At 42.9% G+C, this 22,336-nt stretch overlaps 1 protein-coding gene across 3 annotated transcripts in view; it reads left to right on the top strand.

Annotated features, from left to right (window-relative positions):
• The first annotated feature begins 91 nt into the window (after positions 1-91).
• CYLD (CYLD lysine 63 deubiquitinase) overlaps positions 92-22,336 on the top strand; it is a 35,788-nt gene continuing 13,543 nt past the window's right edge. The window contains exons 1-9 of one of the 3 annotated variants that reach the window (XM_084812986.1): positions 92-515; positions 9,299-9,975; positions 10,296-10,463; positions 11,788-11,893; positions 15,032-15,127; positions 16,732-16,848; positions 19,134-19,513; positions 20,625-20,790; positions 21,772-21,913. In XM_084812986.1, the coding sequence (XP_084669112.1) occupies positions 9,466-9,975; positions 10,296-10,463; positions 11,788-11,893; positions 15,032-15,127; positions 16,732-16,848; positions 19,134-19,513; positions 20,625-20,790; positions 21,772-21,913 (1,685 nt within the window). In that variant the 5' untranslated portion in view covers positions 92-515; positions 9,299-9,465. Of the gene's footprint in view, positions 516-9,298; positions 9,976-10,295; positions 10,599-11,787; positions 11,894-15,031; positions 15,128-16,731; positions 16,849-19,133; positions 19,514-20,624; positions 20,791-21,771; positions 21,914-22,336 lie in introns of all 3 variants that reach the window. The other 2 variants (XM_084812984.1, XM_084812985.1) reach the window with 2 other exon arrangements.

The raw sequence follows: 22,336 nt of genomic DNA, 5'->3' as shown, positions 1-22,336 counted from the left end.
AGCCACTAACCGGGCCGAAATCACCCTAAGTCAGCCAATCCGACGTCTGCATCACACGCTCTTTTAACACGCCGCTTCTCCAACCAAACTTGATGGAGGGGGGCTAGCGGAGGTGGAAATTCCCTCCGTCCCGGCGGCGGCGGAGGAGAGCGAACGAGCGAGCGAGCGAGAGAGAGAGAAAAAAAAAAGAGAGAGAGGAGCCAATAGGACGGGCAAACGTTTATTTCCGCGTCGCGCTATTGGCTGCGTCGCGGTGGAAGGCGGGGCGGAGCGCTGGCATGCGGCAGCAGCAGGGTAGGGCGTGCGCCTTGAAGCCGCTGCCCTCGCTCCTGAGGGGATGAGGATGAGGCGGCGTCGGCGGCGGGCGGGCGGCGCTTCTTCGAGGACCGCCTGAGGCGTCGTGAGGGGAAGGGCCGCGGGAGGCCTTCGGCGGCCTCCACCGGGAAGAGCGCGCGGCGGGGAAGGATGGTAGTCATGCGTGGCCGCGGCGGCGGCCCTGGGCCAGACGCGGCGCGGTGAGTGGCAGGACGGGGCTGCGGGCGAGCGGGAGGTAGGTGGGGGGGGGATTGCAGCCTGCGCTGGGGAGGAGCGCCGTTCATATTTGCGGCGCGGGGAGGCGTTGGAATGGAGCGTCTCCCACGGGGGTGGGCAGAGCCCTTGCCCTTCCCCTCCTCGTAGCTTTCCTTTACCGTTTCGCTTTCCCTTCTCAGTATGTGTGTGTGTATCTATCTATCTATCTAAAATTATACACTGTTTTTGACAACGGCACATCCTTTCCCCCTGTCGGCCCCTGCGCCGGCGCCCCTTCCGCTGCGGCGACTTTTAGATTGCAAACTCCTCGGGGCAGGGACCTCGCCGCTCGTTGTTCCCTGAAACGCGCCGTGCACGCTGGTGCTGCCACACGTGAGAATAACCGTGGCTGTGGCTCCTTATTGCTTGCATTTTGTTCTGCGGGGGTTATTTCGTCTTGTTCCCACCCCCGCCCTTCCCCGCCCCGCCAGATGTGTTTTGTGGTGTTGTGTACGCTTGGGATGCTGTTTTTAAATTCTTCCTTTTTTGGGGGTTCCGTGCTCTCTGTCAAACTGAGCGTTGTTTGCCGGGGTTGGGGAGAGCCGTTCCCCCTCCTCTTTCGCTTTCTTTTGCAAGTGTTTTAAAAAAATTATTAATACAGTATATAAAATAACGGCGCGTTCTTTCCCCGTCAGCCGCTGCTGCCTCAGCTTCTTTTCCTTTGTGTCAGGTTTTGGATTGTAAAGTCTTTGGGGCAGGGATCTGCTGTATTGTGTTCCCTGTAAAGCGTCATCCGTGTTGCTGGTTGTGTATTTATTAGTTTTTTTTAAATTTTATTTTGGGGAGCTATTTTCTTCTTTTTATTTCAGTCAGTTGTTTTATTTTACTGTGTTACGTACTCTGGGAATTTTTATTTTTTATTAATTTATCTACTTCGGAGATCTTGATTTTATTTTTGAGGCTTCCGTATCTATTGCACACAGTGTGCATACTTATGGATAGGGATGTTAGAGAATTCTGCCACGGATCTCGGTGAGGCCAAATGCCAGTGCATTCGGCCCCCCGAAATCCGTGGCGGAACGAAGCCCCCCCCGAAAGGCACGCAAAACAGAGCACTTACCTGCTGCCGTCCGCGCTGACTTGCGAATGGCGGCTGCGTCTGTGGCCGCCATTCGCTTCCTCATCATAGCCGTGATAGGCTACGTAAATAATTACGTAGCCTATCACGGCTAACGCAGGGATGCCATTTGCATCTCTGCGGTGGCCGTGATAGGCTACGTAAGTATTTATGTAGACTATCACAGCAAGCAAAAACAACAACAGCGGATGCAAATGGCGGCGGCTACGGTGGCCGCCATTTGCATTCCTTTTTTTTCGCCGTTTTAGCCTATGTAAATATTTATGTAGGCTAAAACTGCGGGGGGGAAAAGGGGAACGCAAATGGCACCCACTATGCCATATGCGTTCCCCTTTTTTTCGCCATAATAGCCTACGTAAATATTTACGTAGGCTGAAACGGTGAAAAAAAGGGAACGCAAATGGTAGCCGCCGCCATTTGCGTCTGCCGTGTTGTTGTTTTTTGCTTGCCGTGATAGGCTACATAAATATTTACAACGCCTATCATGGCAAAATACAGGGACGCAAATGGCGGTGGCTACAGCAGCTGTCATTTGTGTCCCTGCAGGCTGCCCAGCGGCCGGATGTCCAGCTGCGGGTGGCCCCGACCGGCGGCTCTGCGGAATCTCCGCAGCGCGGAGCTGGCCAGACAGAATTTCGGGGGGAGGGACAGCGCGCCTCCCCCCCCCACTGCGAATGTCACCCTTTGAAAAGGTAAGTGACTTTCGTACATCCCTACTTATGGACTAATTCTGGAAGTGTAGCTATGTTCATCTCCTGCAGAAAAAAGTGAAACCTGATTCCTGTGGCACCTTACGCTAATGGATTTACAGTACAAACCTAGGCATGTCTACTCAGAAATAAATCTTATTAAATTCAATGGGACTTACTCCCAGGTACGTGTGTATAGGATGCTGTCTTATTGTGGCAGAAGCTTTTGTCGCCCGGAATCCACTTCATCGCATGAAGTGTTGTTCTTGGTGGATGGAGAAAGAGGTGAGTGGGGGTTGGACTCGATGGCCTTCTAGGCCCCTTCCAACCCTACTATTCTATGATTCTCTGATCTTGTCGTATCTTATTAAGGGCGCAGTCCAATTCATGTTTAGACAGAAAATTGTCCAACAAGTCCCAGCATTCCCCAGCTAGCATGGGTGGCTTGGGGAATGTTGGGAATTGTAGGACTTTTTCCTGTCTAAACATGCATAGGATTGCACCCTAAGCTGAAATATGCACAGGCTTTTTGTTCACATACGGAGCCTTTGTGCGAGCCACAGTTAAGCCAGGAGGCCTCTAATTAGCTGTAGTTCCCGTTTCATTTTAACCAGGAAACTGTGTTTACTAACTTCGGAACAAGCCACAATATTACACCAACTTCAGATGTGATTGAGTGTCCCGTTCTGAATCTGGTACCCATAATTTCCCTCTTCAAATGAAATGGGAACCCATGGGTGGTTAGAGGCTTTCTGGCCTAATAGTAGCTCACAGGAAAGGGACGAACAAAGGGGTTTGATCTGCGTGGCAAGAGGCTTGTACACCCCTCTGTTTAAGAAGCCAAGATATGATCGGCTAAATGCAGCTGAAGAGACATATAGGTGCTGAGAAGGATACTTTTAACAGGCAATGAAGTGCGACAGGTAAGGAAGGTCTAACGTTCCTGTGCAGAGCTCAAATGTGTACAAGATCAGCACAGTAACAATTTCTAACAGCAGTAACTAGTCATAACGCTTTCCCAGCTTTTCTATTGTGTTATGGTGAGTTGCTGTTATTGAGAATGATCTCCGTGCTCATTTTGTAGCTTCATAGAACTGTCACAGGTGGTACACCACTTGAACTTCGCTGTTGCTGATCTCTTTGTTTCATAGTATATTGATAACACTTCATGCATCTGGTGAAGTGAGCTCTAGAAGACGAGTGTTATGTAGTGGCTAGAGTGTCAGACAAGGACTAGGGAGACCCAGGTTCATATCCCTGCTCACCAGTTGACCTTTGGTCAGTCACTATTTCTCATCCTAACTTACCTTGCAGGAGTGTTGCGAGGAGAAAATGCTGGGTAGGGGAGATCCATGTGTGCTGCCTCGAACTCCTTGGAAGAAAGTTGGGATATACATGTAAAGAACCAAACAGTACATGAACACTTATGCTTCAATAAACCATTAGTCTTTAAGGTGCTACAAGACTGTCTTTGGTTATTATGTGGAACTCTGTCACAAGATGTGGTTGTAGTGGGCCACCAGATTAGGAGGGTTTTTTTAAGGGTTAGATGTATTAATGGAGGGTAGGTTTAATACTGGCTGTCAACCAGCATAGCTAAATAGGACCTCCATGTTCAAATGCATGTGCCTCTGAATACCAGCATTGTCGGTAATAAATTAAATTGGGTAGGGGTGTTACCTTTGTGCCCTGATCATGGGTATCCAAGACATTCTCAGGATCACTTACAATGTAACATAAGACAGCAATAAAACAGTAGTAGAGCGCAGTATCCCAAATGAACAAAATCAACATTTAAAAACTAATATAAAACAAGCAAACTGGCAGCAAATAAAACAACCTCACATTATTAAAATGTAATTTTGCCTTCCACCCAAATGCCTGCTGGAATAAGTTTTTGTTGGTTTCCGAAAAGTAATAGTTTTGGCCTGCTGAACTTCTTAAGGGAGGGAAATCTGTGATGAAGGTGCGTCTGCTGAAAAGGCCCACTCCTCCCCTCCCCCAACATCCTGTCATCCCCACTTAAGCAGCCCAGTCATTTTTCTCTATTTAATTTTTGACTTTTCTAACAGACAATACATCAGCATCCTGCCAAAATAAGGGGAAGGAAGAGAGGGATAAAAATTGTCCCCTGTATGTCATTGCCATACTTCAAATTTTGTTCAATTGAACAAAATTGCCCAAAGCAAGAAAGACAAATTGTCCAAAGCAAGTGCTATAGTTGAGTGGTAGATCATTTGCTTTTTGTTCTGGGTTCAAACTTGGCATCTCCAGGTGGGGCTGGAGAGCCTTGGACAGTCAGCATAATACTGAGCTACATGGACCAGTAGAGAAGTGATGGCCAGGAAAACCCCCAGAAAAATTAGGGAAAAAACCAGTTTGTTTTCTGTTTTTTTTTTCTCCCTGAGGACCATTTTTGTTTTTCTGAAAAATTGAACAGCTTTGGATTATGAAATCTTCTCTTCTAGAATTTAAGACAAGGTGTTTATATATTGTTACCCAGTCTTTACTCCCCCCCCCACCCCATGATTTCTAAAAACTATGTAATAAGCCTTTTATAGAAAGCGTAGAGATTAAAATGCCTGGAAATAATGAAGCAGGGGGATGTTTCTAACGCTACTCCTCAGTATAGTTTTTTTCTTCCATTTCTTATTAAAATTATTGATTCACTATATCTTTTACTGATAGACATGTGGGTTTTCCATTTTCTCTTGCCTCAAGAACTGCCTTGCTGGATCAGACCAAAGTTCAGCATCCTATTTCCAGCAGCAGCCAGCCAGATGTTTCTGGGAAGCTGACAGGCAAAGTGAACAATTGATGGAATTCCCTCATATTTTCTCTCCAGCATCCAGCCTTGAGTGGCACCCTATTGTTGTACATTTAGCTATCATGGCAAATACTTGAAGATGGATATATCAGCTCTCCCCCTTCATGGATCACTGCCTTGTTGTGGCGAAGGGGCTTGTGTAACTCAGTGAAGCCATAAGCTATGCCATGCAGGGCCACCCAAGACGGACAGGTCATGGTGGAGAGTTCTGACAAAATGTGGTCCACTGGAGAAGGAAATGGCAACCCACTCCAGTGTTCTTGCCAAGAAAACCCCATGGAACGTATCACAAGGCTAAAAGATAGGATGCCGGAAGATGAGCCCCTCAGGTCGGAAGGTGTCCAATATACTACTGGGGAAGAGCAGAGGGTATTTCCAAGTAGTGCCAGAAAGAGTGAAGCGGCTGGGCCAAAGCCAAAAGGACACTCAGCCATGGATGTGTCTGGTGGTGAAAAGAAAGTCCGATGCTGTAAAGAACAATATTGTTTAGGACCCTGGAATGTAAGATCAATGAATCAAGGTAAGCTGGAGGTGGTCAAACATGAGATGGCAAGATTGAACATCGACATCTTGGGAATCAGCGAACTAAAATGGACAGGCATGGGTGAATTTAATTCAGGTGACCATTATATCTACTACTGTGGGCAAGAATCCCTTAGAAGAAATGGAGTAGCACTCATAGTCAATAAAAGGGTGGGAAAAGCAGTACTGGGGTACAATCTTAAAAACGATAGAATGATCTCAGTATGAATCCAAGGCAAACCATTCAATATCACAGTAATTCAAGTCTATGCCCCAACCACTGATGCCGAAGAAGCTGAGGTTGATCGGTTCTAGGAAGACCTACAACACCTTCTAGAACTAACACCAAAAAAAGATGTCCTTTTCATCATAGGGGATTGGAATGCTAAAGTAGGAAGTCAAGAAATCACCGGGATAACAGGCAAGCATGGCCTTGGTGTACAAAATGAAGCAGGACAAAGGCTAATTGAGTTTTGCCAAGAGAACATGCTGATCATAGCAAACACTCTTTTCCAACAGCACAAGAGGCGACTGTACACATGGACATCACCAGATGGTCAATATCGAAATCAGATTGATTATGTCCTTTGCAGCCAAAGATGGAGAAGCTCCATACAGTCAGTAAAAACAAGACCTGGAGCTGACTGTGGTTCAGATCATGAGCTTCTTATTGCAAAATTTCAGCTTAAATTGAAGAACGTAGGGAAAACCACTAAACCATTCAGGTATGACCTAAATCATATCCCTTATGAATACACAGTGGAGGTGAGGAATAGATTTAAGGGATTAGACCTGACAGAGTGCCTGAGGAACTATGGACGGAGGTGCGTAACATTGTTCAGGAGGCAGCAACTCAATCCATCCCAAAGAAAAAGAAATGCAAGAAAGCAAAGTGGCTGTCTGATGAGGCTTTACAAGAAGGGAAGCGAAAAGCAAGGGAGAAAGGGGAAGATATATCCAACTGAATGCAGAGTTCCAGAGAATAGCAAGGAGAGACAAGAAGGCCTTCTTAAATGACAATGCAAAGAAATCGAGGAAAGCAATAGAATGGGAAAGACTAGAGATCTTTTCAAGAAAATCGGAGATCTCAAGGGAGCGTTTTGTGCAAAGACAGGCATGATAAAGGACAAAGAAGGCAGGGACCTAACAGAAGCAGATGAGATTAAGAAGAGGTGGCAAGAATACACAGAAGAACTATACAGGACAGATCTTAATGTCCCTGATAGCCATGATAGTGCGCTCACTGAACTTGAGCCGGACATCCTAGAGAGTGAAGTCAAGGAAGCATTGGTAACAACAAAGCTAGCTGAGATGACAGTGTTCCAGCTGAGCTATTTAAAATCCTAAAAGATGATGCTGTGAAAGTGCTGCACTCAATATGCCAACAAATTTGGAACACTCAGCAGTGGCCACAAGACTGGAAAAGATCAGTTTACATTCCAATTCCAAAGAAGGGCAATGCCAGAGAGTGTTCAAACTACCGTACAATTGCGCTAATTTCACATGCCAGCAAGGTGATGCTCAAAATCCTACAAGCTAGGCTTCAGCAGTATGCGAACTGAGAACTACCGGAAGTACAAGCTGGGTTTCGAAGAGGCAGGGGAACGAGAGATCAAATCGCCAACAATCGCTGGATCATGGAGAAAGCAAGAGAATTCCAGAAAAACGTCTATTTCTGCTTCATTGACTATGCTAAAGCCTTTGATTGTGTGGATCACAACAAACTGTGGCAAATTCTGAAAGAGATGGGAGTACCAGACCACCTTACCTGTCTCCTGAGAAACCTGTACGAGGGTTTGTCAAGCCACAGTAAGAACCAGACATGGAACAACTGATTGGTTCAAAAGTGGGAAAGGAGTACGACTAGGCTGCATATTGTCACCCTGCTTATTTAACTTATATGCAGAGTACATCATGAGAAACGCCGGGTTGGATGAATCACAGGTCGGAATTAAGATTGCCAGGAGAATTATCAGCAACCTCAGATACACAGACGATACCACCCTAATGGCAGAAAGCGAAGAGTCATGGGCTCTTTCTTCAAAAAGCTTTCCTGAAGACTCGATTGTTCAGTGTGTTTTGTAGGTATACATTAGCTGTAGCCATTACTTATTGAGGCTTTAAGCCTAAGCATTTTCTTTGATTTCTGAATAGACTATTTATACCTATATAAAATAAGCTCAAATTAGTGAATTCTCTAAAAAAAAACCATACATACGGGCCAGAAACAAATAACATTACCACAAAGTACACTGTTCTGTGATATAATTAAAATGCAGACCAAACTGCAAATGATGAGGGGCAGATTCAAGTCTGCAAATGTCCCAGCCGTATACACCTAAATATGGGAGAGATACAATTTAAATACAAGGTATGAGTGAGTGGGGTGATGAATGCTCTACCCATTGTCAGTCTCTTCTTCTGTTCTGTGCCACCACCCTCTGATGTATCTTTCGTCTTTGTGTTACGGGGAAAAAGGACTTCTGTGGCTGATGTGTGTCAGTAAGATTGGTGGTGTCCCTTGGTGTTTGTGTGCCTACTCTCTGCTTGAGAAGTTATTGGGGTAAATCAGCATTTGATGTCACAGATCTGCCACTGTTATGTGTAGTATAATAATGCCTACGTGATGTCTGTTTCTTCACCTGTAAGGTTACTGCAAATGCTACTGAAATTGGGGGAAAAGTGGGAGGCAGCTTTCATTCTACTGGGTTTAAGAGGGCAAGTTAACTTTACCACTAACACAGTAAAATAGGCATGCATGTAATACATATGGTAGGGTTTGGCAATACTTGGAGTAGAAATAAACTCTATTGAAATCTCTGGTATTTATTTTTTTCAAGTTATGAATGAGCCTCCATTCTAAACAATCACAAAGCTGGGTCTCCTGTCTTAAATGACCCTTTACTGTCTGAACTTCCTGACCCAAGTAGCCAATTAAATTCTTTCTCTGATTTATTTTGTTCTGATATTGTTTGGGAAACATGTCCTCACTAAGAGCAGCCTTTGACTGAATGATAGTATGGCCATGGAGTTCACTGCTACCGAGCTATTTCTAGAAATGGTTAACCTACTTGCTGTTATCATGATATCATATTTGCTTTAAATGTGTGGTGTTTTTGTATGCCAAAAAATTAGACACATTCTGTAATATTCCCCTATAGTCAGCTCTTGGGCTGTGGAATAATAGATTTCTAGTTGTCTGCTTCTTTTTTTCCTGTCAAAAAAACCTTATATATTTTATTCATTCTCCTTTTATATGCGGGGAGGCTATTCTTGCTTTACAGTAGCGGATCAGAAATGGCTGTGCACTTGTTTAAGGTATAAATAAGGATTACACAGAAATTGTACTGGAAATTGCCAATCTTATAAATTGGCAGTGATGATGAATAGAAAATATAGTAGCAAGTCAGTTTTATTATGCAGAGAAAATCTTCAGCATGACCTTTGTGGCTACCTAAAAGTGTTCTCATTCTTGCCAGCTGGTTGCTGTCACAGGTCTATAAAAATCAGGGATGATGTTTGTTTTCAAAAGTGGTTTGTTTTCTTGTGCTTTACTCTTATTATGGGGTACTTCAGCCTTCAGTGATGCTATCTTTTATTTTTGTGCCCCAGGTCATCTGTTCTGGATTTAGCTCACTAGGACATGGATGAAGAATCGTTAACTCATTATTGGAACTGGGGCCTTTTAGTGGAATCTTCTAATTTGTTTGCAGTTACTCTGGCAACTTGGAGGCCATCTTGAGGATTCTTCTTTGTATTCATACAAAGCTTGAAACACAATGAGTTCAGACTTGTGGAGTCAAGAAAAGGGTGGCTCACCCTATTGGGAAGAGCGTATATTTTATTTACTTCTCCAGGAATGCAGCATTATAGACAAACAGACTCACAAGCTATTAAAAGTACCCAAGGGTAGCGTTGGACAATATGTTCATGACCGGCCTTCAGGAGGACATACCAGAAGCAACCCTTCATCCAAAAGCAAAAAATCGCAAATACGTATCAAGATTCTGGAGCATCCCCATGCAGTTCTGCTTGTGGACGAGAAAGAAGTTGTTGATATAGATGAGCAACGAGCGGAGCTGCTATTGGCAATTACCAATTGTGAGGAAAGATATACTATATTTAAAAGCAAAGGTAGACTGGCTAAGGGCCTCCACATTGAGCTTGGCTCGCCAGTGAAAGTACAGCTGAGATCAGGCGATGAGAAATACCCTGGAGTTGTTCGCTTTAGAGGACCCTTGATACAAGAGAGATCGCTTTCTGGGATATTTTTTGGAGTGGAGCTTCTGGTAAGTGTTTTTTTTTTTTTTTTGCACATTGGGTCACACAGTTTTTGTATGTTGGAAAAACAATCTGAAAAGATGCATAGTGCTAGTCTTGATTTATTACACTTGTATCCCATTTCTCCTCTAAGGAATTCAGGATGGTATGTGTGCTTCCTCATGCCATTCTATACTTGCAACCAATTTATGAGGTAGATTGTGTTGAGAGTGTGAATGACTAGCCTAAGATCACCCAGTGAGCTTCATGGCTGAGCAGGGGTCTCTCTGAAGTCCAGCGTTCTAGATACTCCTACTTAACAAATTATGTTTTTCTCCTGGAAATCTAGGAAGAAGGTCGTGGTCAGGGTTTTACTGATGGACAGTACCAAGGCAAACAGCTGTTCAGATGTGACGAGGACTGTGGAGTGTTTGTTGCACTAGACAAACTAGAGCTGGTGGAAGATGATGACAATGAACTGGAGAATGATTATGCAGCTCCAGTTGACTCAATGCAGGTAGACCTTCCTCCTTTGGAGCTCAACTCCAGGGTTTCTGTGAAGATAGGGAAGAATATAGAGTATGGGACAGTTATATTCTGTGATGTCTTACCAGGAAACGAGAGTTTAGGATACGTTGTTGGAGTGGACATGGTAAGAAATTCACCTGACTCTTATAACTTTTTGCATGTGTGTTAAAATAGGATTACATGCAATATTGGTGGGTGGGGTGGAATATTTGAAAACTACTTATGAGTCTTTTGCCATATACAGTTGCCACCCAGCAACTTTGTTTAGCATCAGGTACAATTTATTGAGTTTGGAAACAGCTACTTGCCTGATTGCCCATGCTGAAAGTGAATCTCCTCCAGGGGATCAGGTGATGTAGCTTTACAAAAGTTTTATTTCTTTTTTGTTTGGCCACGGATGATTAACATGGATACATGCGGGCAGATAGGCTAGTGAATTTATCTGGTGGGCTGTTTCCAAGGCCCTATTAAATCTTACTTGAAACTGCCCAGGCAAAACATCTGTTCTTAATTGCTTCTAATGACCAGCCTGCTTTGCTAAATAATGTTTCAGGGTTGGCACTACTGATCTTCTTCAGTTCTCTGGAAAGATGGACATGTCAGTTTTTGCCTGCAGGAAGAATGCAAGACACTTGTTAAATGTGAATGTGTGTCTCAAAAGCATTTCAGTAACATATGCTGTTCCTCATCTTCTCCTTACTTTGTGAAATCAGAAGGCTTATTGCAGATTTAAATAAAAAGAGAATGAAGTTGAACTCTTACACCCTTAAATATTAGTAGGCCTTCAACTCTGCAAAAAAAAAAAAAGTCACACTTTTCAGTTTAAACGGATGTAGTTCCTTACCCTTGCTATTTTGTAAGGAAGCAGGCATGTCTTCTCAGTTTGGGAAGTTGCCTCTTACTACCAGAGTGGTAAAAGGCCTTCAGGCAAGCATGAAAGGCATGAAGGCCATTTATGTACCTGTGGTGAATGGCTTTAGTTGTGGAACTTCTGTGTTGCTGACAAACTTTGCTTGGCTAATCTCCCACCACATGGGAGGTTTTTTTTTAATGTTGCAGTCATTGTACGAATGTCTGTGGTACACTGAAGCCAAACAGTATTGCAGAGCTGTTTCTCTAAATGCAGAATACAGAATGAGAATACTACAAGTGCTACACTTGAAATGCTGTTGCAGAGTGAGTGTTTGCATTTCTGTGAAAGCTTGTGCATTCTGTCTAGGCTGCATGTAGCCAAGACCTTTTATTGAACCTTGTAGGTGCCTTCATGAATGTCTTCAGGCAACACATAATGGTGTTTCAAAAATGATTTTTAGGATAATCCAATTGGAAATTGGGATGGAAGATACAATGGACAGCAGCTCTGTAGTTTTGCAAGTGTTGAAAGCACACTTCTCTTGCATATCAACGATGTTATCCCAGGTATGCTTTTTTGTATTTATATTTTTTTTTCAAAAGTAAGCAAGCCCCAATTCTTAGCCTGCTTACTGGCATCTAATTCTAGTTTTAGTGCTGCTTAGGACTGGATCCTTTCGTTTCAGTCTGAAATGTATTTGCTGGGAAGTAAGTCCACTAATCTAGTGATTGACTTTGATAGTGTGGATTAACAAAACAGCAAAGCAGTACTACATCTCCTTTGATTTCTGGAAATGCTGTTCAAAGTCCTCAGGCTTCGTACTTCTAAATGTGCATCTCAACCCACAGTCAACCCATACTCTGGCTTGTCATGTTCTGTGAACCCAGCCGTTGTGTGGGTTATGGAAGAGGGTTGAAGAAATGGGGAGGCAGTTCTAATTTGCCACCAGTGACCAGGTGACTGCTTAATTACAAAACTGGCTGAGAATTCTTCAAAATCCGTACATATTGAGAAATAATATATAATGCCTCTTCAGGTGGCTCTACATTTTTCATATGGTATTATTTGTTTAGTAAGGAGGGCAGTGTGTATTGGATTGTTTTCTTACACTTTCTGCAAAGGAATATGTTTCTAGTGATGCCCACATATGCTCTGACAAAAGAATTGGCATTTGTGAGTAGTGCTCAGAACCACAGGCAATCTGTTCTTTCCTCCCTATTATCAGAATGTTATTTTTTCTGTTTGGAACTCAAATAACAGTCACCTATATGCTGTATACGTGACTGGAATATGGGAAGGTTTCCTATTTGGGCCTTATGACTGTATCTTCCTGAACAAGAGGAAGGTGTTGACTCGACCTGTCAGGATCAACGGTGGCAAGCCTCATGGGCATGAGGAGAAATGGAGAAAACGCTAGGTTGCCAGAGGGGCCTTGTCACTGACCCTGAACAGAAAAGCTCATGGCTGAATTGCCAGGGAGGTTGGAAGCAGCAGCAGCAGTCGTGTGAGACAGGAGAGTGTCACAAATGTTCAGGGAAAAGGAAACAGGAATTTAAAAAGGAGTCCAGACTTATGGTGAAGGAGGTTTCCCTTCAGAGCTCCTGGGAGGGCAGGAGAACAGCACAGGAGAAGGGTTTCAGGTGAAATGTATGCCATTCTGAGTAAGAATTCATTGAATGAGTCAAGGATAGATAACATGCATAAGCTAACAAGAGCCCTGCTGGATCAGCCCAAAGGCCTATGGTCGGGCATTCTGCTCCTACAGTCACCAACCAAATTCCTACGGGAAGCACACAAACAGAACATGAGCACAATAGCATCCTCCTACTTGTGTTCCCCAGCAACTGATATTTAGAGGCATACTCTGAAGGACAGGATGCAGCAGGAGTTGTGATGTACATCAACTTTAAAGAGCATAAGAGAAAAGGACTTCAAAATACCTTCTTTGATGAAATAGGGCCCTAATTGTAAGGCAGATGGTATAGAGGGGGGGTTGGCTACCCAACACCCTGGCGCCTGCCAGGACCCCCAAGTGCTCCTATCAGACCCCCATTGTCCTTCCCCACTTGCTGCTGCTGTTTCTGCCTCCCACTACACTCAGCAGCTAAGAAGCAGGAAATCAGCAGATCAGCTTATCTCCTGATCTCCTGACTTCCTACTTCCTCACTGCTGAGGTGAGTGTGGCAGGAGGCAGAACTGGCAGTGGGGGTAAGTGTGGTGGCACAGCAGGGGTGAGAAGGGAGGTAGTGGGGAAAGGAAACTTTGAGCAGGGACGAGGAGCAGGATGAAGGGGGTCAAGAAAAGTTAGGATTGCAGAAGGGGGGGTGTCAAGAAAAATGGAGATCCCAAAAATGTGTGCAAGTGGGCTGAAATGACAGTGGGACAAATGTGCCCTCAGGCCTGAAAAGAAATAATAAGTGTGCCCATAGGTCTGAGAAGGTTGCCTACCCCGCTATAGAGTGTTTGCCATTTTAAGTATAATTGTCATCTTGTAAGAACTTCAGGCAATGATCTGCTGCTGCTTTCTCTTTAAAAACAACAACCCATGCTAGTACATTTTCCTTGAAAGATCAGTCTTTCCAAGGGATGTTTTCTTGGCTGGCTGGCATGAGATAAGCTAATGTACTCCAGTGAAAGTAACTGAAGTGTGTTAATAGTGTTATTTCCAAGGGGCAACTTGGTTAAAATGTAATTCAACAGCTATATTCCAGTTATGAAACCTAAAGACACATTTTTATTTGAACTCTTTCACGGATATCTGGCATGGTTAAAAATCCTCAGATGTTATGCAGAGGAAATAGCATGTTATCACACACACAGAAAATTGCTATTTTGGTGAGGAGTCCTATTTAGTGAAAAGCAAAAAAAGCACAATTTTAAAAATTGAAATTACTGCTTAATAGGCATGTCTAGCTTTCTTCCCCCATCTTTGATGTGTTTTTCTTTACTCAGACCTTGATCAAAAAAAGGGAAAATATTTATGTTGGGGTTTTAAAAGGGGTCTATCATTTTTTTTGTGCAAGAGCTGTTCCTGCTAAGCAAAATATGAGATGTAAAACTAAATGAAAGACTAAGACTGAAAAGTTTGATAAGTGTTTGTTGCTCCTAAACTGTGCAGGAAACAAAGAACATAAACTTGGAAGTCAATTGCTTGGGAGTTTTGTTTCATCCGTCCTCCTGTCTCTTAAGACTGCATTTTGCAAAATACACCATAATTGATTCTGGGGATGGAAAAATGTATTCTAAAGGTTCTGTTAAATCTATGTAACTTTACTGTGAGAACAAATCCAACTAAAATGCTTTTTGCTTCAATGTAAGTAAAATGGTTGTATGTCATAAATCGTGGGAAGCAAAAAGATGGGCCAGAAGTGTCCAATGAGTGATGCTTTAAAGAAAAGGTATATTAGATGTAACAGTTATTTAATTGTTTGTGCCCCAAGACACATGTGTTTCTATAGTATGGTTCTTGCTTATGACTGTTGCTGCAATTGAGAGAGGTGTTACCTACTTGAGAGAGATACTGAGGTCTCTGTGTATTTCTTGTAAGTCAGTACATACAGCAGTGCTAAAGAATACTGCAAGGTGTTTTATATCCTAGACGTGCTCCTATTTTGTACTAAATGGATGCTTTGAAGCTAATGCGTTAAACTTTTGTACTGTTGTTCTTTTATATTGTAAAATACCTAAAAACTCTTGTATTTTAGAGGCCGTGTCTCAGGACAGGAGACCTCCCAAACTTGCCTTTACTTCTAGAAGTGGCTGTGACAAAGGGCTCAGTCACAGTAAGGCAAAATCTACAGGTATTTTACTCAACTATTTTTGTGAAATTTCAGGTGCAGGTGCTGCTTCTGTCCTCATATGAGAGTATTATTACAAGCCGTCTCCATGAGTTGGGGGTTTAGAGGCAGGTGGTTATTGAACTGGTCCCGCACACATTTTGTTAGAATAGTGCCGCCTCAGCACTTTGAATATGTAAGAAGTTGCTACCTTTTCCTGCATAGCTAAGATATGAATGAAGACATTTTGTACATACTGGGCCAGTTCGCACTATCAAAATAAGCCACTGTGGCTTTATTTAAATCATGGTGTGTGTAAGGCACAATTTCCATAATCACTGCCCAGGCATGGCTTGTCATGTCATCCCAACCCAGGTGGCATGGTTTGTTGGAGGGGCCCAGGTTTCACCAGTGACCGGGAGCGCTTTTACATGGCTAAGGCTAATGTACCAACTCCTCCTGTTCTTGGAGATATCTATTCTTCCTATGGTGACTCATGCCTTTGTTACATCTGTTTGGACTACTGTAATGCACTCTGTGTGGGGCTGCCTTTGAAGAGCATTTGGCAACCTCTCCTAATGCAGAATGCTGCAGCCAAAATATTGACCAGGGCAGATTATAGGGAGCATGTGATTCCCATGTTAAAACAGCTTTGCTGGCTACTGGTCCATTCCTAGGCACAATTCAAAGTGCCAGGTTATGACCTATAAAGCCTTACATGATTTGGGACTTGGTTATCTGAAGGACCATGTTCTGCTCTATGAGCTTGCCTTGGTTTGAAGATCTTTAGGAGATGCCTTTCTGTCTCACCAACATTGGAAGCACATTTGGCAAGAGTTGGAGACAGGGCTTTCACAGTAGCTGTTCCCAGGCTCTGAAACTCCTTGCGAAGGGAGGTCTGTCTAGCTAGCTTCCTCTGATGTTCCACTGGAAGGCAAAGACATTTTTATTCAACTAGCCCTCTTTAAGTTGACTGCTAATGGTCACGGAAAATCTTGCAGTTTGGTCAACTGACTGTTGATTTTATTTTTACTCTGTTTTTATGTTCTATTTAGGGAGCAATCCTATCTGGATTGACGGTCACTTCCGAGTCTGGGGGCGCAGGCTCTGAGGTCAGTTCCAGGAAACCGACCTATCCTATGGTCGTCTAGCCACTGACTAGTGGCCATAGGATTGTGCCTTTAGTTACTTAAGTTTGTTTAGTATTAATAGCTAGCCACCTTGAGTACCATTTGGTGGAAAGCTTGAGGGTTTTTGATGCAACTTTGTTTTCTGAAAGGCACTGTCTGTGTAGCTTGAAATCACAAAGTGAGAACATAGCTGATCTGTTTAAGGGTTTGGGAATAGGAGATGATTTTATTTTATTTTGTGGCAGTTATATACCACTGAATACAATGAAATCTCTTAGCGCTTCACCATGTTGCAGAATCTGGACCAGATGACCTGCAGGTGTCCTTCCTAAAAGTTGTGCAGAACTGAAGCTCCTCTGGAGTCTCTGCTATTACTTCATACATTTAGCAACAATGCTTGATTACCCCCCTCCCAAATCTTGCTTTCTGGTAATATAACAATGACTCTTCATGGTTTTTTTTTTCATTGTCTCTTTTATGGCATGATTTGTGCCTTAGATGCACTCTCGGATCCTGGAAATAAAACCAGATCAGAATTTTTCTACACCTTAAATGGCTCTTCAGTAGATGCCCAACCACAGACGAAATCAAAGAACACATGGTATATCGATGAAGGTAACGAGAGACAGTATTTGATCACAGGCGTAATAACTGAATGTGATTATGAAGTGGTACTTCAGATCATATGGCCATACTTTGTATATATTCTTAATTAAAGGAACTTTGCCTCATTAACATTTACTTTGCTGCAGGATAGTAATGTTCATGCATGTTCTTTTAAATGATAGCTTTTTCCATTTTGTTTAATTTGTCTTTAAGTTCTTGAATTGACGTAGGCATTGTCCTGTATAAGCTACTTACTTGGTGCTAGCCCAGGGGAATTATTATTTTACTGACTCTTTTGAAAATCCAACCCCTATGCCATATTGCAAACCTCCTCTGAAAATCTACCTCTGTTTCAGTAGCAATCTATCATGGGGTGGAGAGTAGCTCTGAGGGTAAAAAACCAGTCTAAAGTTCTGTTAGGCTCAAAAGAGCTAGTTTCCCAGTTCCTTGGATCCTGGTCAATATTTATTGGATAAGGTGCTTTTCTTGACACATATTGTGTAGTAACTTGAGTTTTTCAGTCATAACAGATAACTCTTGAGGCAACATTCTGTGGAAGTTTGAGCCCCCTCTCCCTATTAGGTTAGCTAGACTGCAGGCGCAGGATGCAAAATGCTTATAAATAGTAACTTACTGCTATAGCAGCTTGTGATCTCATGTGCTGAGCATTGACTCATGATTTATTTACATAACTTCAGGTAACAAGTCGGTGATGTTAGGACAGCCTTCCCCAACTTGGTGCGTTCTTGATGTGTTGGACTACAATAGCCATCACCATCAGCCCACAAGGACACTCTCTGTGTTGACTTGAGGATGTTGGGAGTTGTATTCAGACACATTTGGAAGGCATGGGGTTAGAAAAGGCTGTTCTAGAGCAGTAGCTCTTCACCTTTTCGCACACGGCACCTGACCTAAATTCCAACCTGCAAAATGAAATCTGGTTTTAGTATTTTTAATGTATATGTCCTCCCCAGCCCTTTCTGTCTTTCTTCTCTATGCTCTGTGTGTACTTGCACTGCAGACATGCTGGGCTAACGTCAGTCTTCCCCAAACTGGTACATCCCCAGCCAGCACAGCCAGTGATCAGGAATGTTGAGAGCAGTAGTCCAAAACATCTGAAGGGCACGAAAACATCTGGGGAAGGCTGGTTTAAGCCATTACTTTTCCTTAGGAAAATTTGGGCTTGCATTTCTGGGTGGGAAAGAGGAGAATAGAATTCTCTTAAAGGTGAATTCTTATCACCTGCACTAAACTATAATTCCTAGGATGTTTTAAGCCATAAGCGTTAAACCAGTATGCGTTTGTAGTATAAATACACTTTCTCCTTCTCTCTCCCCATTTTGGATTATGGCCACTGAGTTGCCTGATAAATCTCTCTTCATAAACTGCACAATACATCCTGAAAGCGGAATAATAGCTAAATGTTGAATGATGTTAGAACAGTGGTCTCCAAACTTTCTACCTTCAAAACCCCTTTTCATGCCAGCTTGTCTGAGGAGGAGCCTGTTTATCATGGGTAGGCTCTGTGCTGCAGCGGTTTCCGGGGAATGCTGTAATTTATGCAGAGCACTGGCCAAGCCTATATAATGCTTCTGGGAACCGAGAGTGGGCCAGAAGCTCCCTCCAAATATTTCCCCACAATTCTGTGTTTCAGGGGAAGATTGGTAGCAATGGGCAAGCTGTTTTTCAGTGAAATATGCCCACCATTACTCATCTTCTCATTCAGGAATTTCTGAGGAACACCAACATTCCAAGGAATACAGTTTAAAAACTATATAACTTGTGTTGCTACTAAATTTCCATTAGTCTTGTTGACTGGTGTATCAAGGCAGTCTGATGTTTTAGTGATCTTTGTCCTTCCCCACAGATTATTCATTTTATTAGAATACAGATACTATCCGGCAGGGTAAAAGCATGATTTAGAGCACAATCCTACACTGTTTACTTGGAAGTAGGTTCCATTGTGGCTTATTCCTAGGTAAATGTGCATAGGATTGCAGCCTGAATTCCGCTGCCCGCCCCAGCTCAAGTCCCTCCTTAATGTCTTTGATCTTGACATTAGACATGCCTGTCCATTATTAGCTCATCTTGCTTGGTTTCTTTTGAGCAAATGCCAGTATGCTGTTTAAGTAGGTCATTCTTTCATAATAGAATCTGGTCCAAAAGAGAGATTCCATGCATATTTTACCTCTTCTGTGTGGAAAGCACACAGCATTAGTTCAGGAACTTAAATATTTTAATTCTTCTCGTACGCTTATTTACTTTTTTTTTTTTCCTTTTAAAAATTTCAACAGTTGCTGAAGACTCTGCAAAATCACTTAACGACTCCTCTCCTGGGTTTGGGCATTCCTCGCCACCACTACAGCCTCCTCCAGCAAATACTTTATCTGCTGAAAACAGATTTCATTCCTTGCCTTTCAGTCTGACAAAGATGTCCAGCAGCAGCAATGCTATTGGACACAGCCCTCTCTCTTTATCTGTCCAGTCAGTTATTGGTGAGGGGACTGTTGGGGCAACCCAGGAGAGTCCACCAGCGGCTGTAGCACCTATCAACATGCATGGGCTCGAAGCAGGTTCCTTGGCAGAAGTGAAAGAAAACCCGCCTTTCTATGGAGTAATCCGTTGGATTGGGCAGCCGCCAGGGGTCAACGAAGTCTTAGCAGGGCTTGAACTGGTAATTACCATCCATTTCAAAAGCGCATGTTACCCCTGTCGGCCTGCGATACAGCTGCAGCTTTTTAAAAGGCATCTTGTTTTCTTAAACTTCATACTTAGAATTTGTGGTATCGATGGAATTTGATACAGGGCAATGTGAAAAGTTGCAGTGTGGCTGAAGTCAGCTTGAGAGACAGATTTGCCATCCTGCTTGGTATTGAAACAGATGTTCAGTTTACCACTTGCCTGTTTTGTCAGGGCCAAGTAGCAATTGTTTCGGAGCAAACAAAAAAGTAGCAAAACCATATCTGCATCTCCTTCCTCTGCTGCTCCTTTCTCTCACTTTCTTTTAAATGGAAAAAAGTGGTATGAGGGTATTGCAGTTGTAAAGAGGTGAAGGAGTAGCTGGGATATTGAGGAGAGATGGGCTCTGTGCAAGTGCATGTATGCACCCAGCTATTCCATAAATATTTGAAAAGTTGGAATAAGCTTTGTGGTTATTGGCATTAAACCTGAAATGTCTGACCTACTCTATTTAGGGGCAGAAGGGTCTCAAGGAAAGTGTTCTAAGCCTGCAATCATAGTCCCACTTACTTAGAAGTAAGCTACGCTGACCTCAGTGGCACTTAATTTCTGTGTAAAGATGAATAGAATCACATTGTTTTACTTAGGAACATGGAAAACTGCCATTATACCTTATACTCTATCAGACCATTGGTCCATCTAACAGTATTGTCTACACAGACCAGCAGCAACTAACTGTCCAGGGTTTTAAACAGTGGTCTTTCCCAGCCCTACCTGGAGATACTGGGGATTGAACCTGGGACGTTCTGCATGCAAAGCAGGTGCTCTACCACTGAGCTTTGGCCCTCACAGTTTTTTGTTACTCAGCTTGATTTGACATTTGTGTATTGAACAAGTCTTGGGAATGATCCAGAATTGGGCAGAAGCTCTTGGGGAACATCCACATGACTGGAGAATGATCACCGGCTTGCATCCAGCCCCTGGTTTTATGGCAGAAACACAGCTGGCTGTTTCAAACAGGATATTACAAATAATATCCATGCTATTAGTTCCATATATTTTAGTTTTTATTAAGATGGGTAAGTTCTCCTGTTTGCCTTTCCCAGGAAGATGAATGTGCAGGCTGTACTGATGGGACATTTAAAGGAACTCGATACTTTACCTGTGCACCCAAGAAGGCTCTTTTTGTTAAGTTGAAGAGCTGCCGGCCAGATTCCAGATTTGCTTCATTACAACCTGTATCCAACCAGATTGAACGCTGCAACTCCTTAGGTAATGTTAATGTCTTTTTCCTCTCTTTATAAATCTTCTAGAAAGCTATTTCTAGCCAGCCTTATAAAATTGCAATTGGTGTTCCAATAAGAAATAAATGGAAGAAATTTCCTACTCAGTTATTTACCAGGAACAGCTATGGTTTCTAACATACTGCTTTACACTTGTGGTCAAACAATAATGATTAACCTTTTTAAAAGATTTTTTAAGCCAGTTGAAATTGCTAATAAATGAGAAACTCCTCAACACACAACTCAATGTTTTAATAAAACAATTATCTCACAGACTTTTAAATAAGGCTATAGATGAAATGCTAGCGTTCATGTTACTATTTATCTCAAAGACCTCCCTATGAAATGTGAAGTATTTTTGAAATGTTGTGTCGGTTACAGGTAGTTCTTTATTTTGCCAAAGTCTTGAAGGATCTGTATTAAGATTGCATCTGTATTTTGTTTTTGAATTTATTTTATTGGTTTAAAGCACTTTTACTCCATTCTTTAGCTAGAAAGGCTCCTAGAGGAGCTTGGTGTTGGTACTTTTTGACACATATAAGCTTTCCTTCTGAATCTAGCCCTCACATCTTCAGCATTGTTCTTGCTAGCAGGTTACCTTGTCTGTGCCCAGGGAAACAAAAGTTAGTTTGACATAGTGAAACCCCTGCCCCCCAGAAAAGCTTTGAGCCCAGGAATTGACAACAGTTTCTAGGTGCTAAGCCAGTTAGAGTTGCTCAGTTGTATATATGGGAAACATTTCCAGCATCTTTATATCCAAAGTAGAGTGGTGGCCATGGGGAGGCTGTGCAGTAGTGGAGGAGGTGGTGTCTGCTTCTATGCAGGCAGTTGGCCTGCTAGTCAAAGAGCGACAGGGTCATCACATTGTGCTTCTGCCCTTCCAAGGACTTTATTTGTTGTTGTTGCTGCAGCTCTTAGAGCCACAGGGGACTTCAGACCCTTGCTTATTGTCACCGTTTTGTTCTTTAAGCTTTTGGAGGCTACCTAAGTGAAGTGGTTGAAGAAAACACTCCTCCGAAAATGGAAAAAGAAGGTTTAGAAACAATGATTGGAAAGAAGAAAGGAATCCAGGGTCATTACAACTCCTGCTACTTAGACTCCACCTTATTCTGGTAAGTATTTAAAGGTGCATTTCTAAACCCCAAGGCAAGGGAAGATGAAAGAATGCACAAAAACAGTACAGGTAACTCATATGGAGTGACATTGGTCTAATAACTGGCATATGTTGTCTTTTAAACTCTATACAGCTGTCAGGGTTCCTCTTATGTCCTGCACCCCCTGAGTAACTCCTTAAGGATCTCTTGCCTCCTTAAGAATCCCACCTTCCCTTCATTTAAACCTCCCCCTTCCCAGTAATGTGAGGTTTAGGCTGTAGACATGGGGTGACTGACACTCTAGACATAGGGTTGAACCACAATGGTTTACTAGTAGATTTAAAGCAAACAAATTACAACTACAGGTATTTACTGCTCACTCTTCAGACTTTGCTCTCACTTCAGGATCTGGCTGGCTCTGCTCTTACTGGCTGTTTTGCT

This window comes from Heloderma suspectum, chromosome 8 (assembly GCF_057233095.1).
Source record: "Heloderma suspectum isolate Gila_16-S chromosome 8, 16-S_ref, whole genome shotgun sequence".
NCBI classification, from domain to species: domain Eukaryota; kingdom Metazoa; phylum Chordata; class Lepidosauria; order Squamata; family Helodermatidae; genus Heloderma; species Heloderma suspectum.
This window is presented reverse-complemented; position numbering and strand designations above follow the sequence as displayed.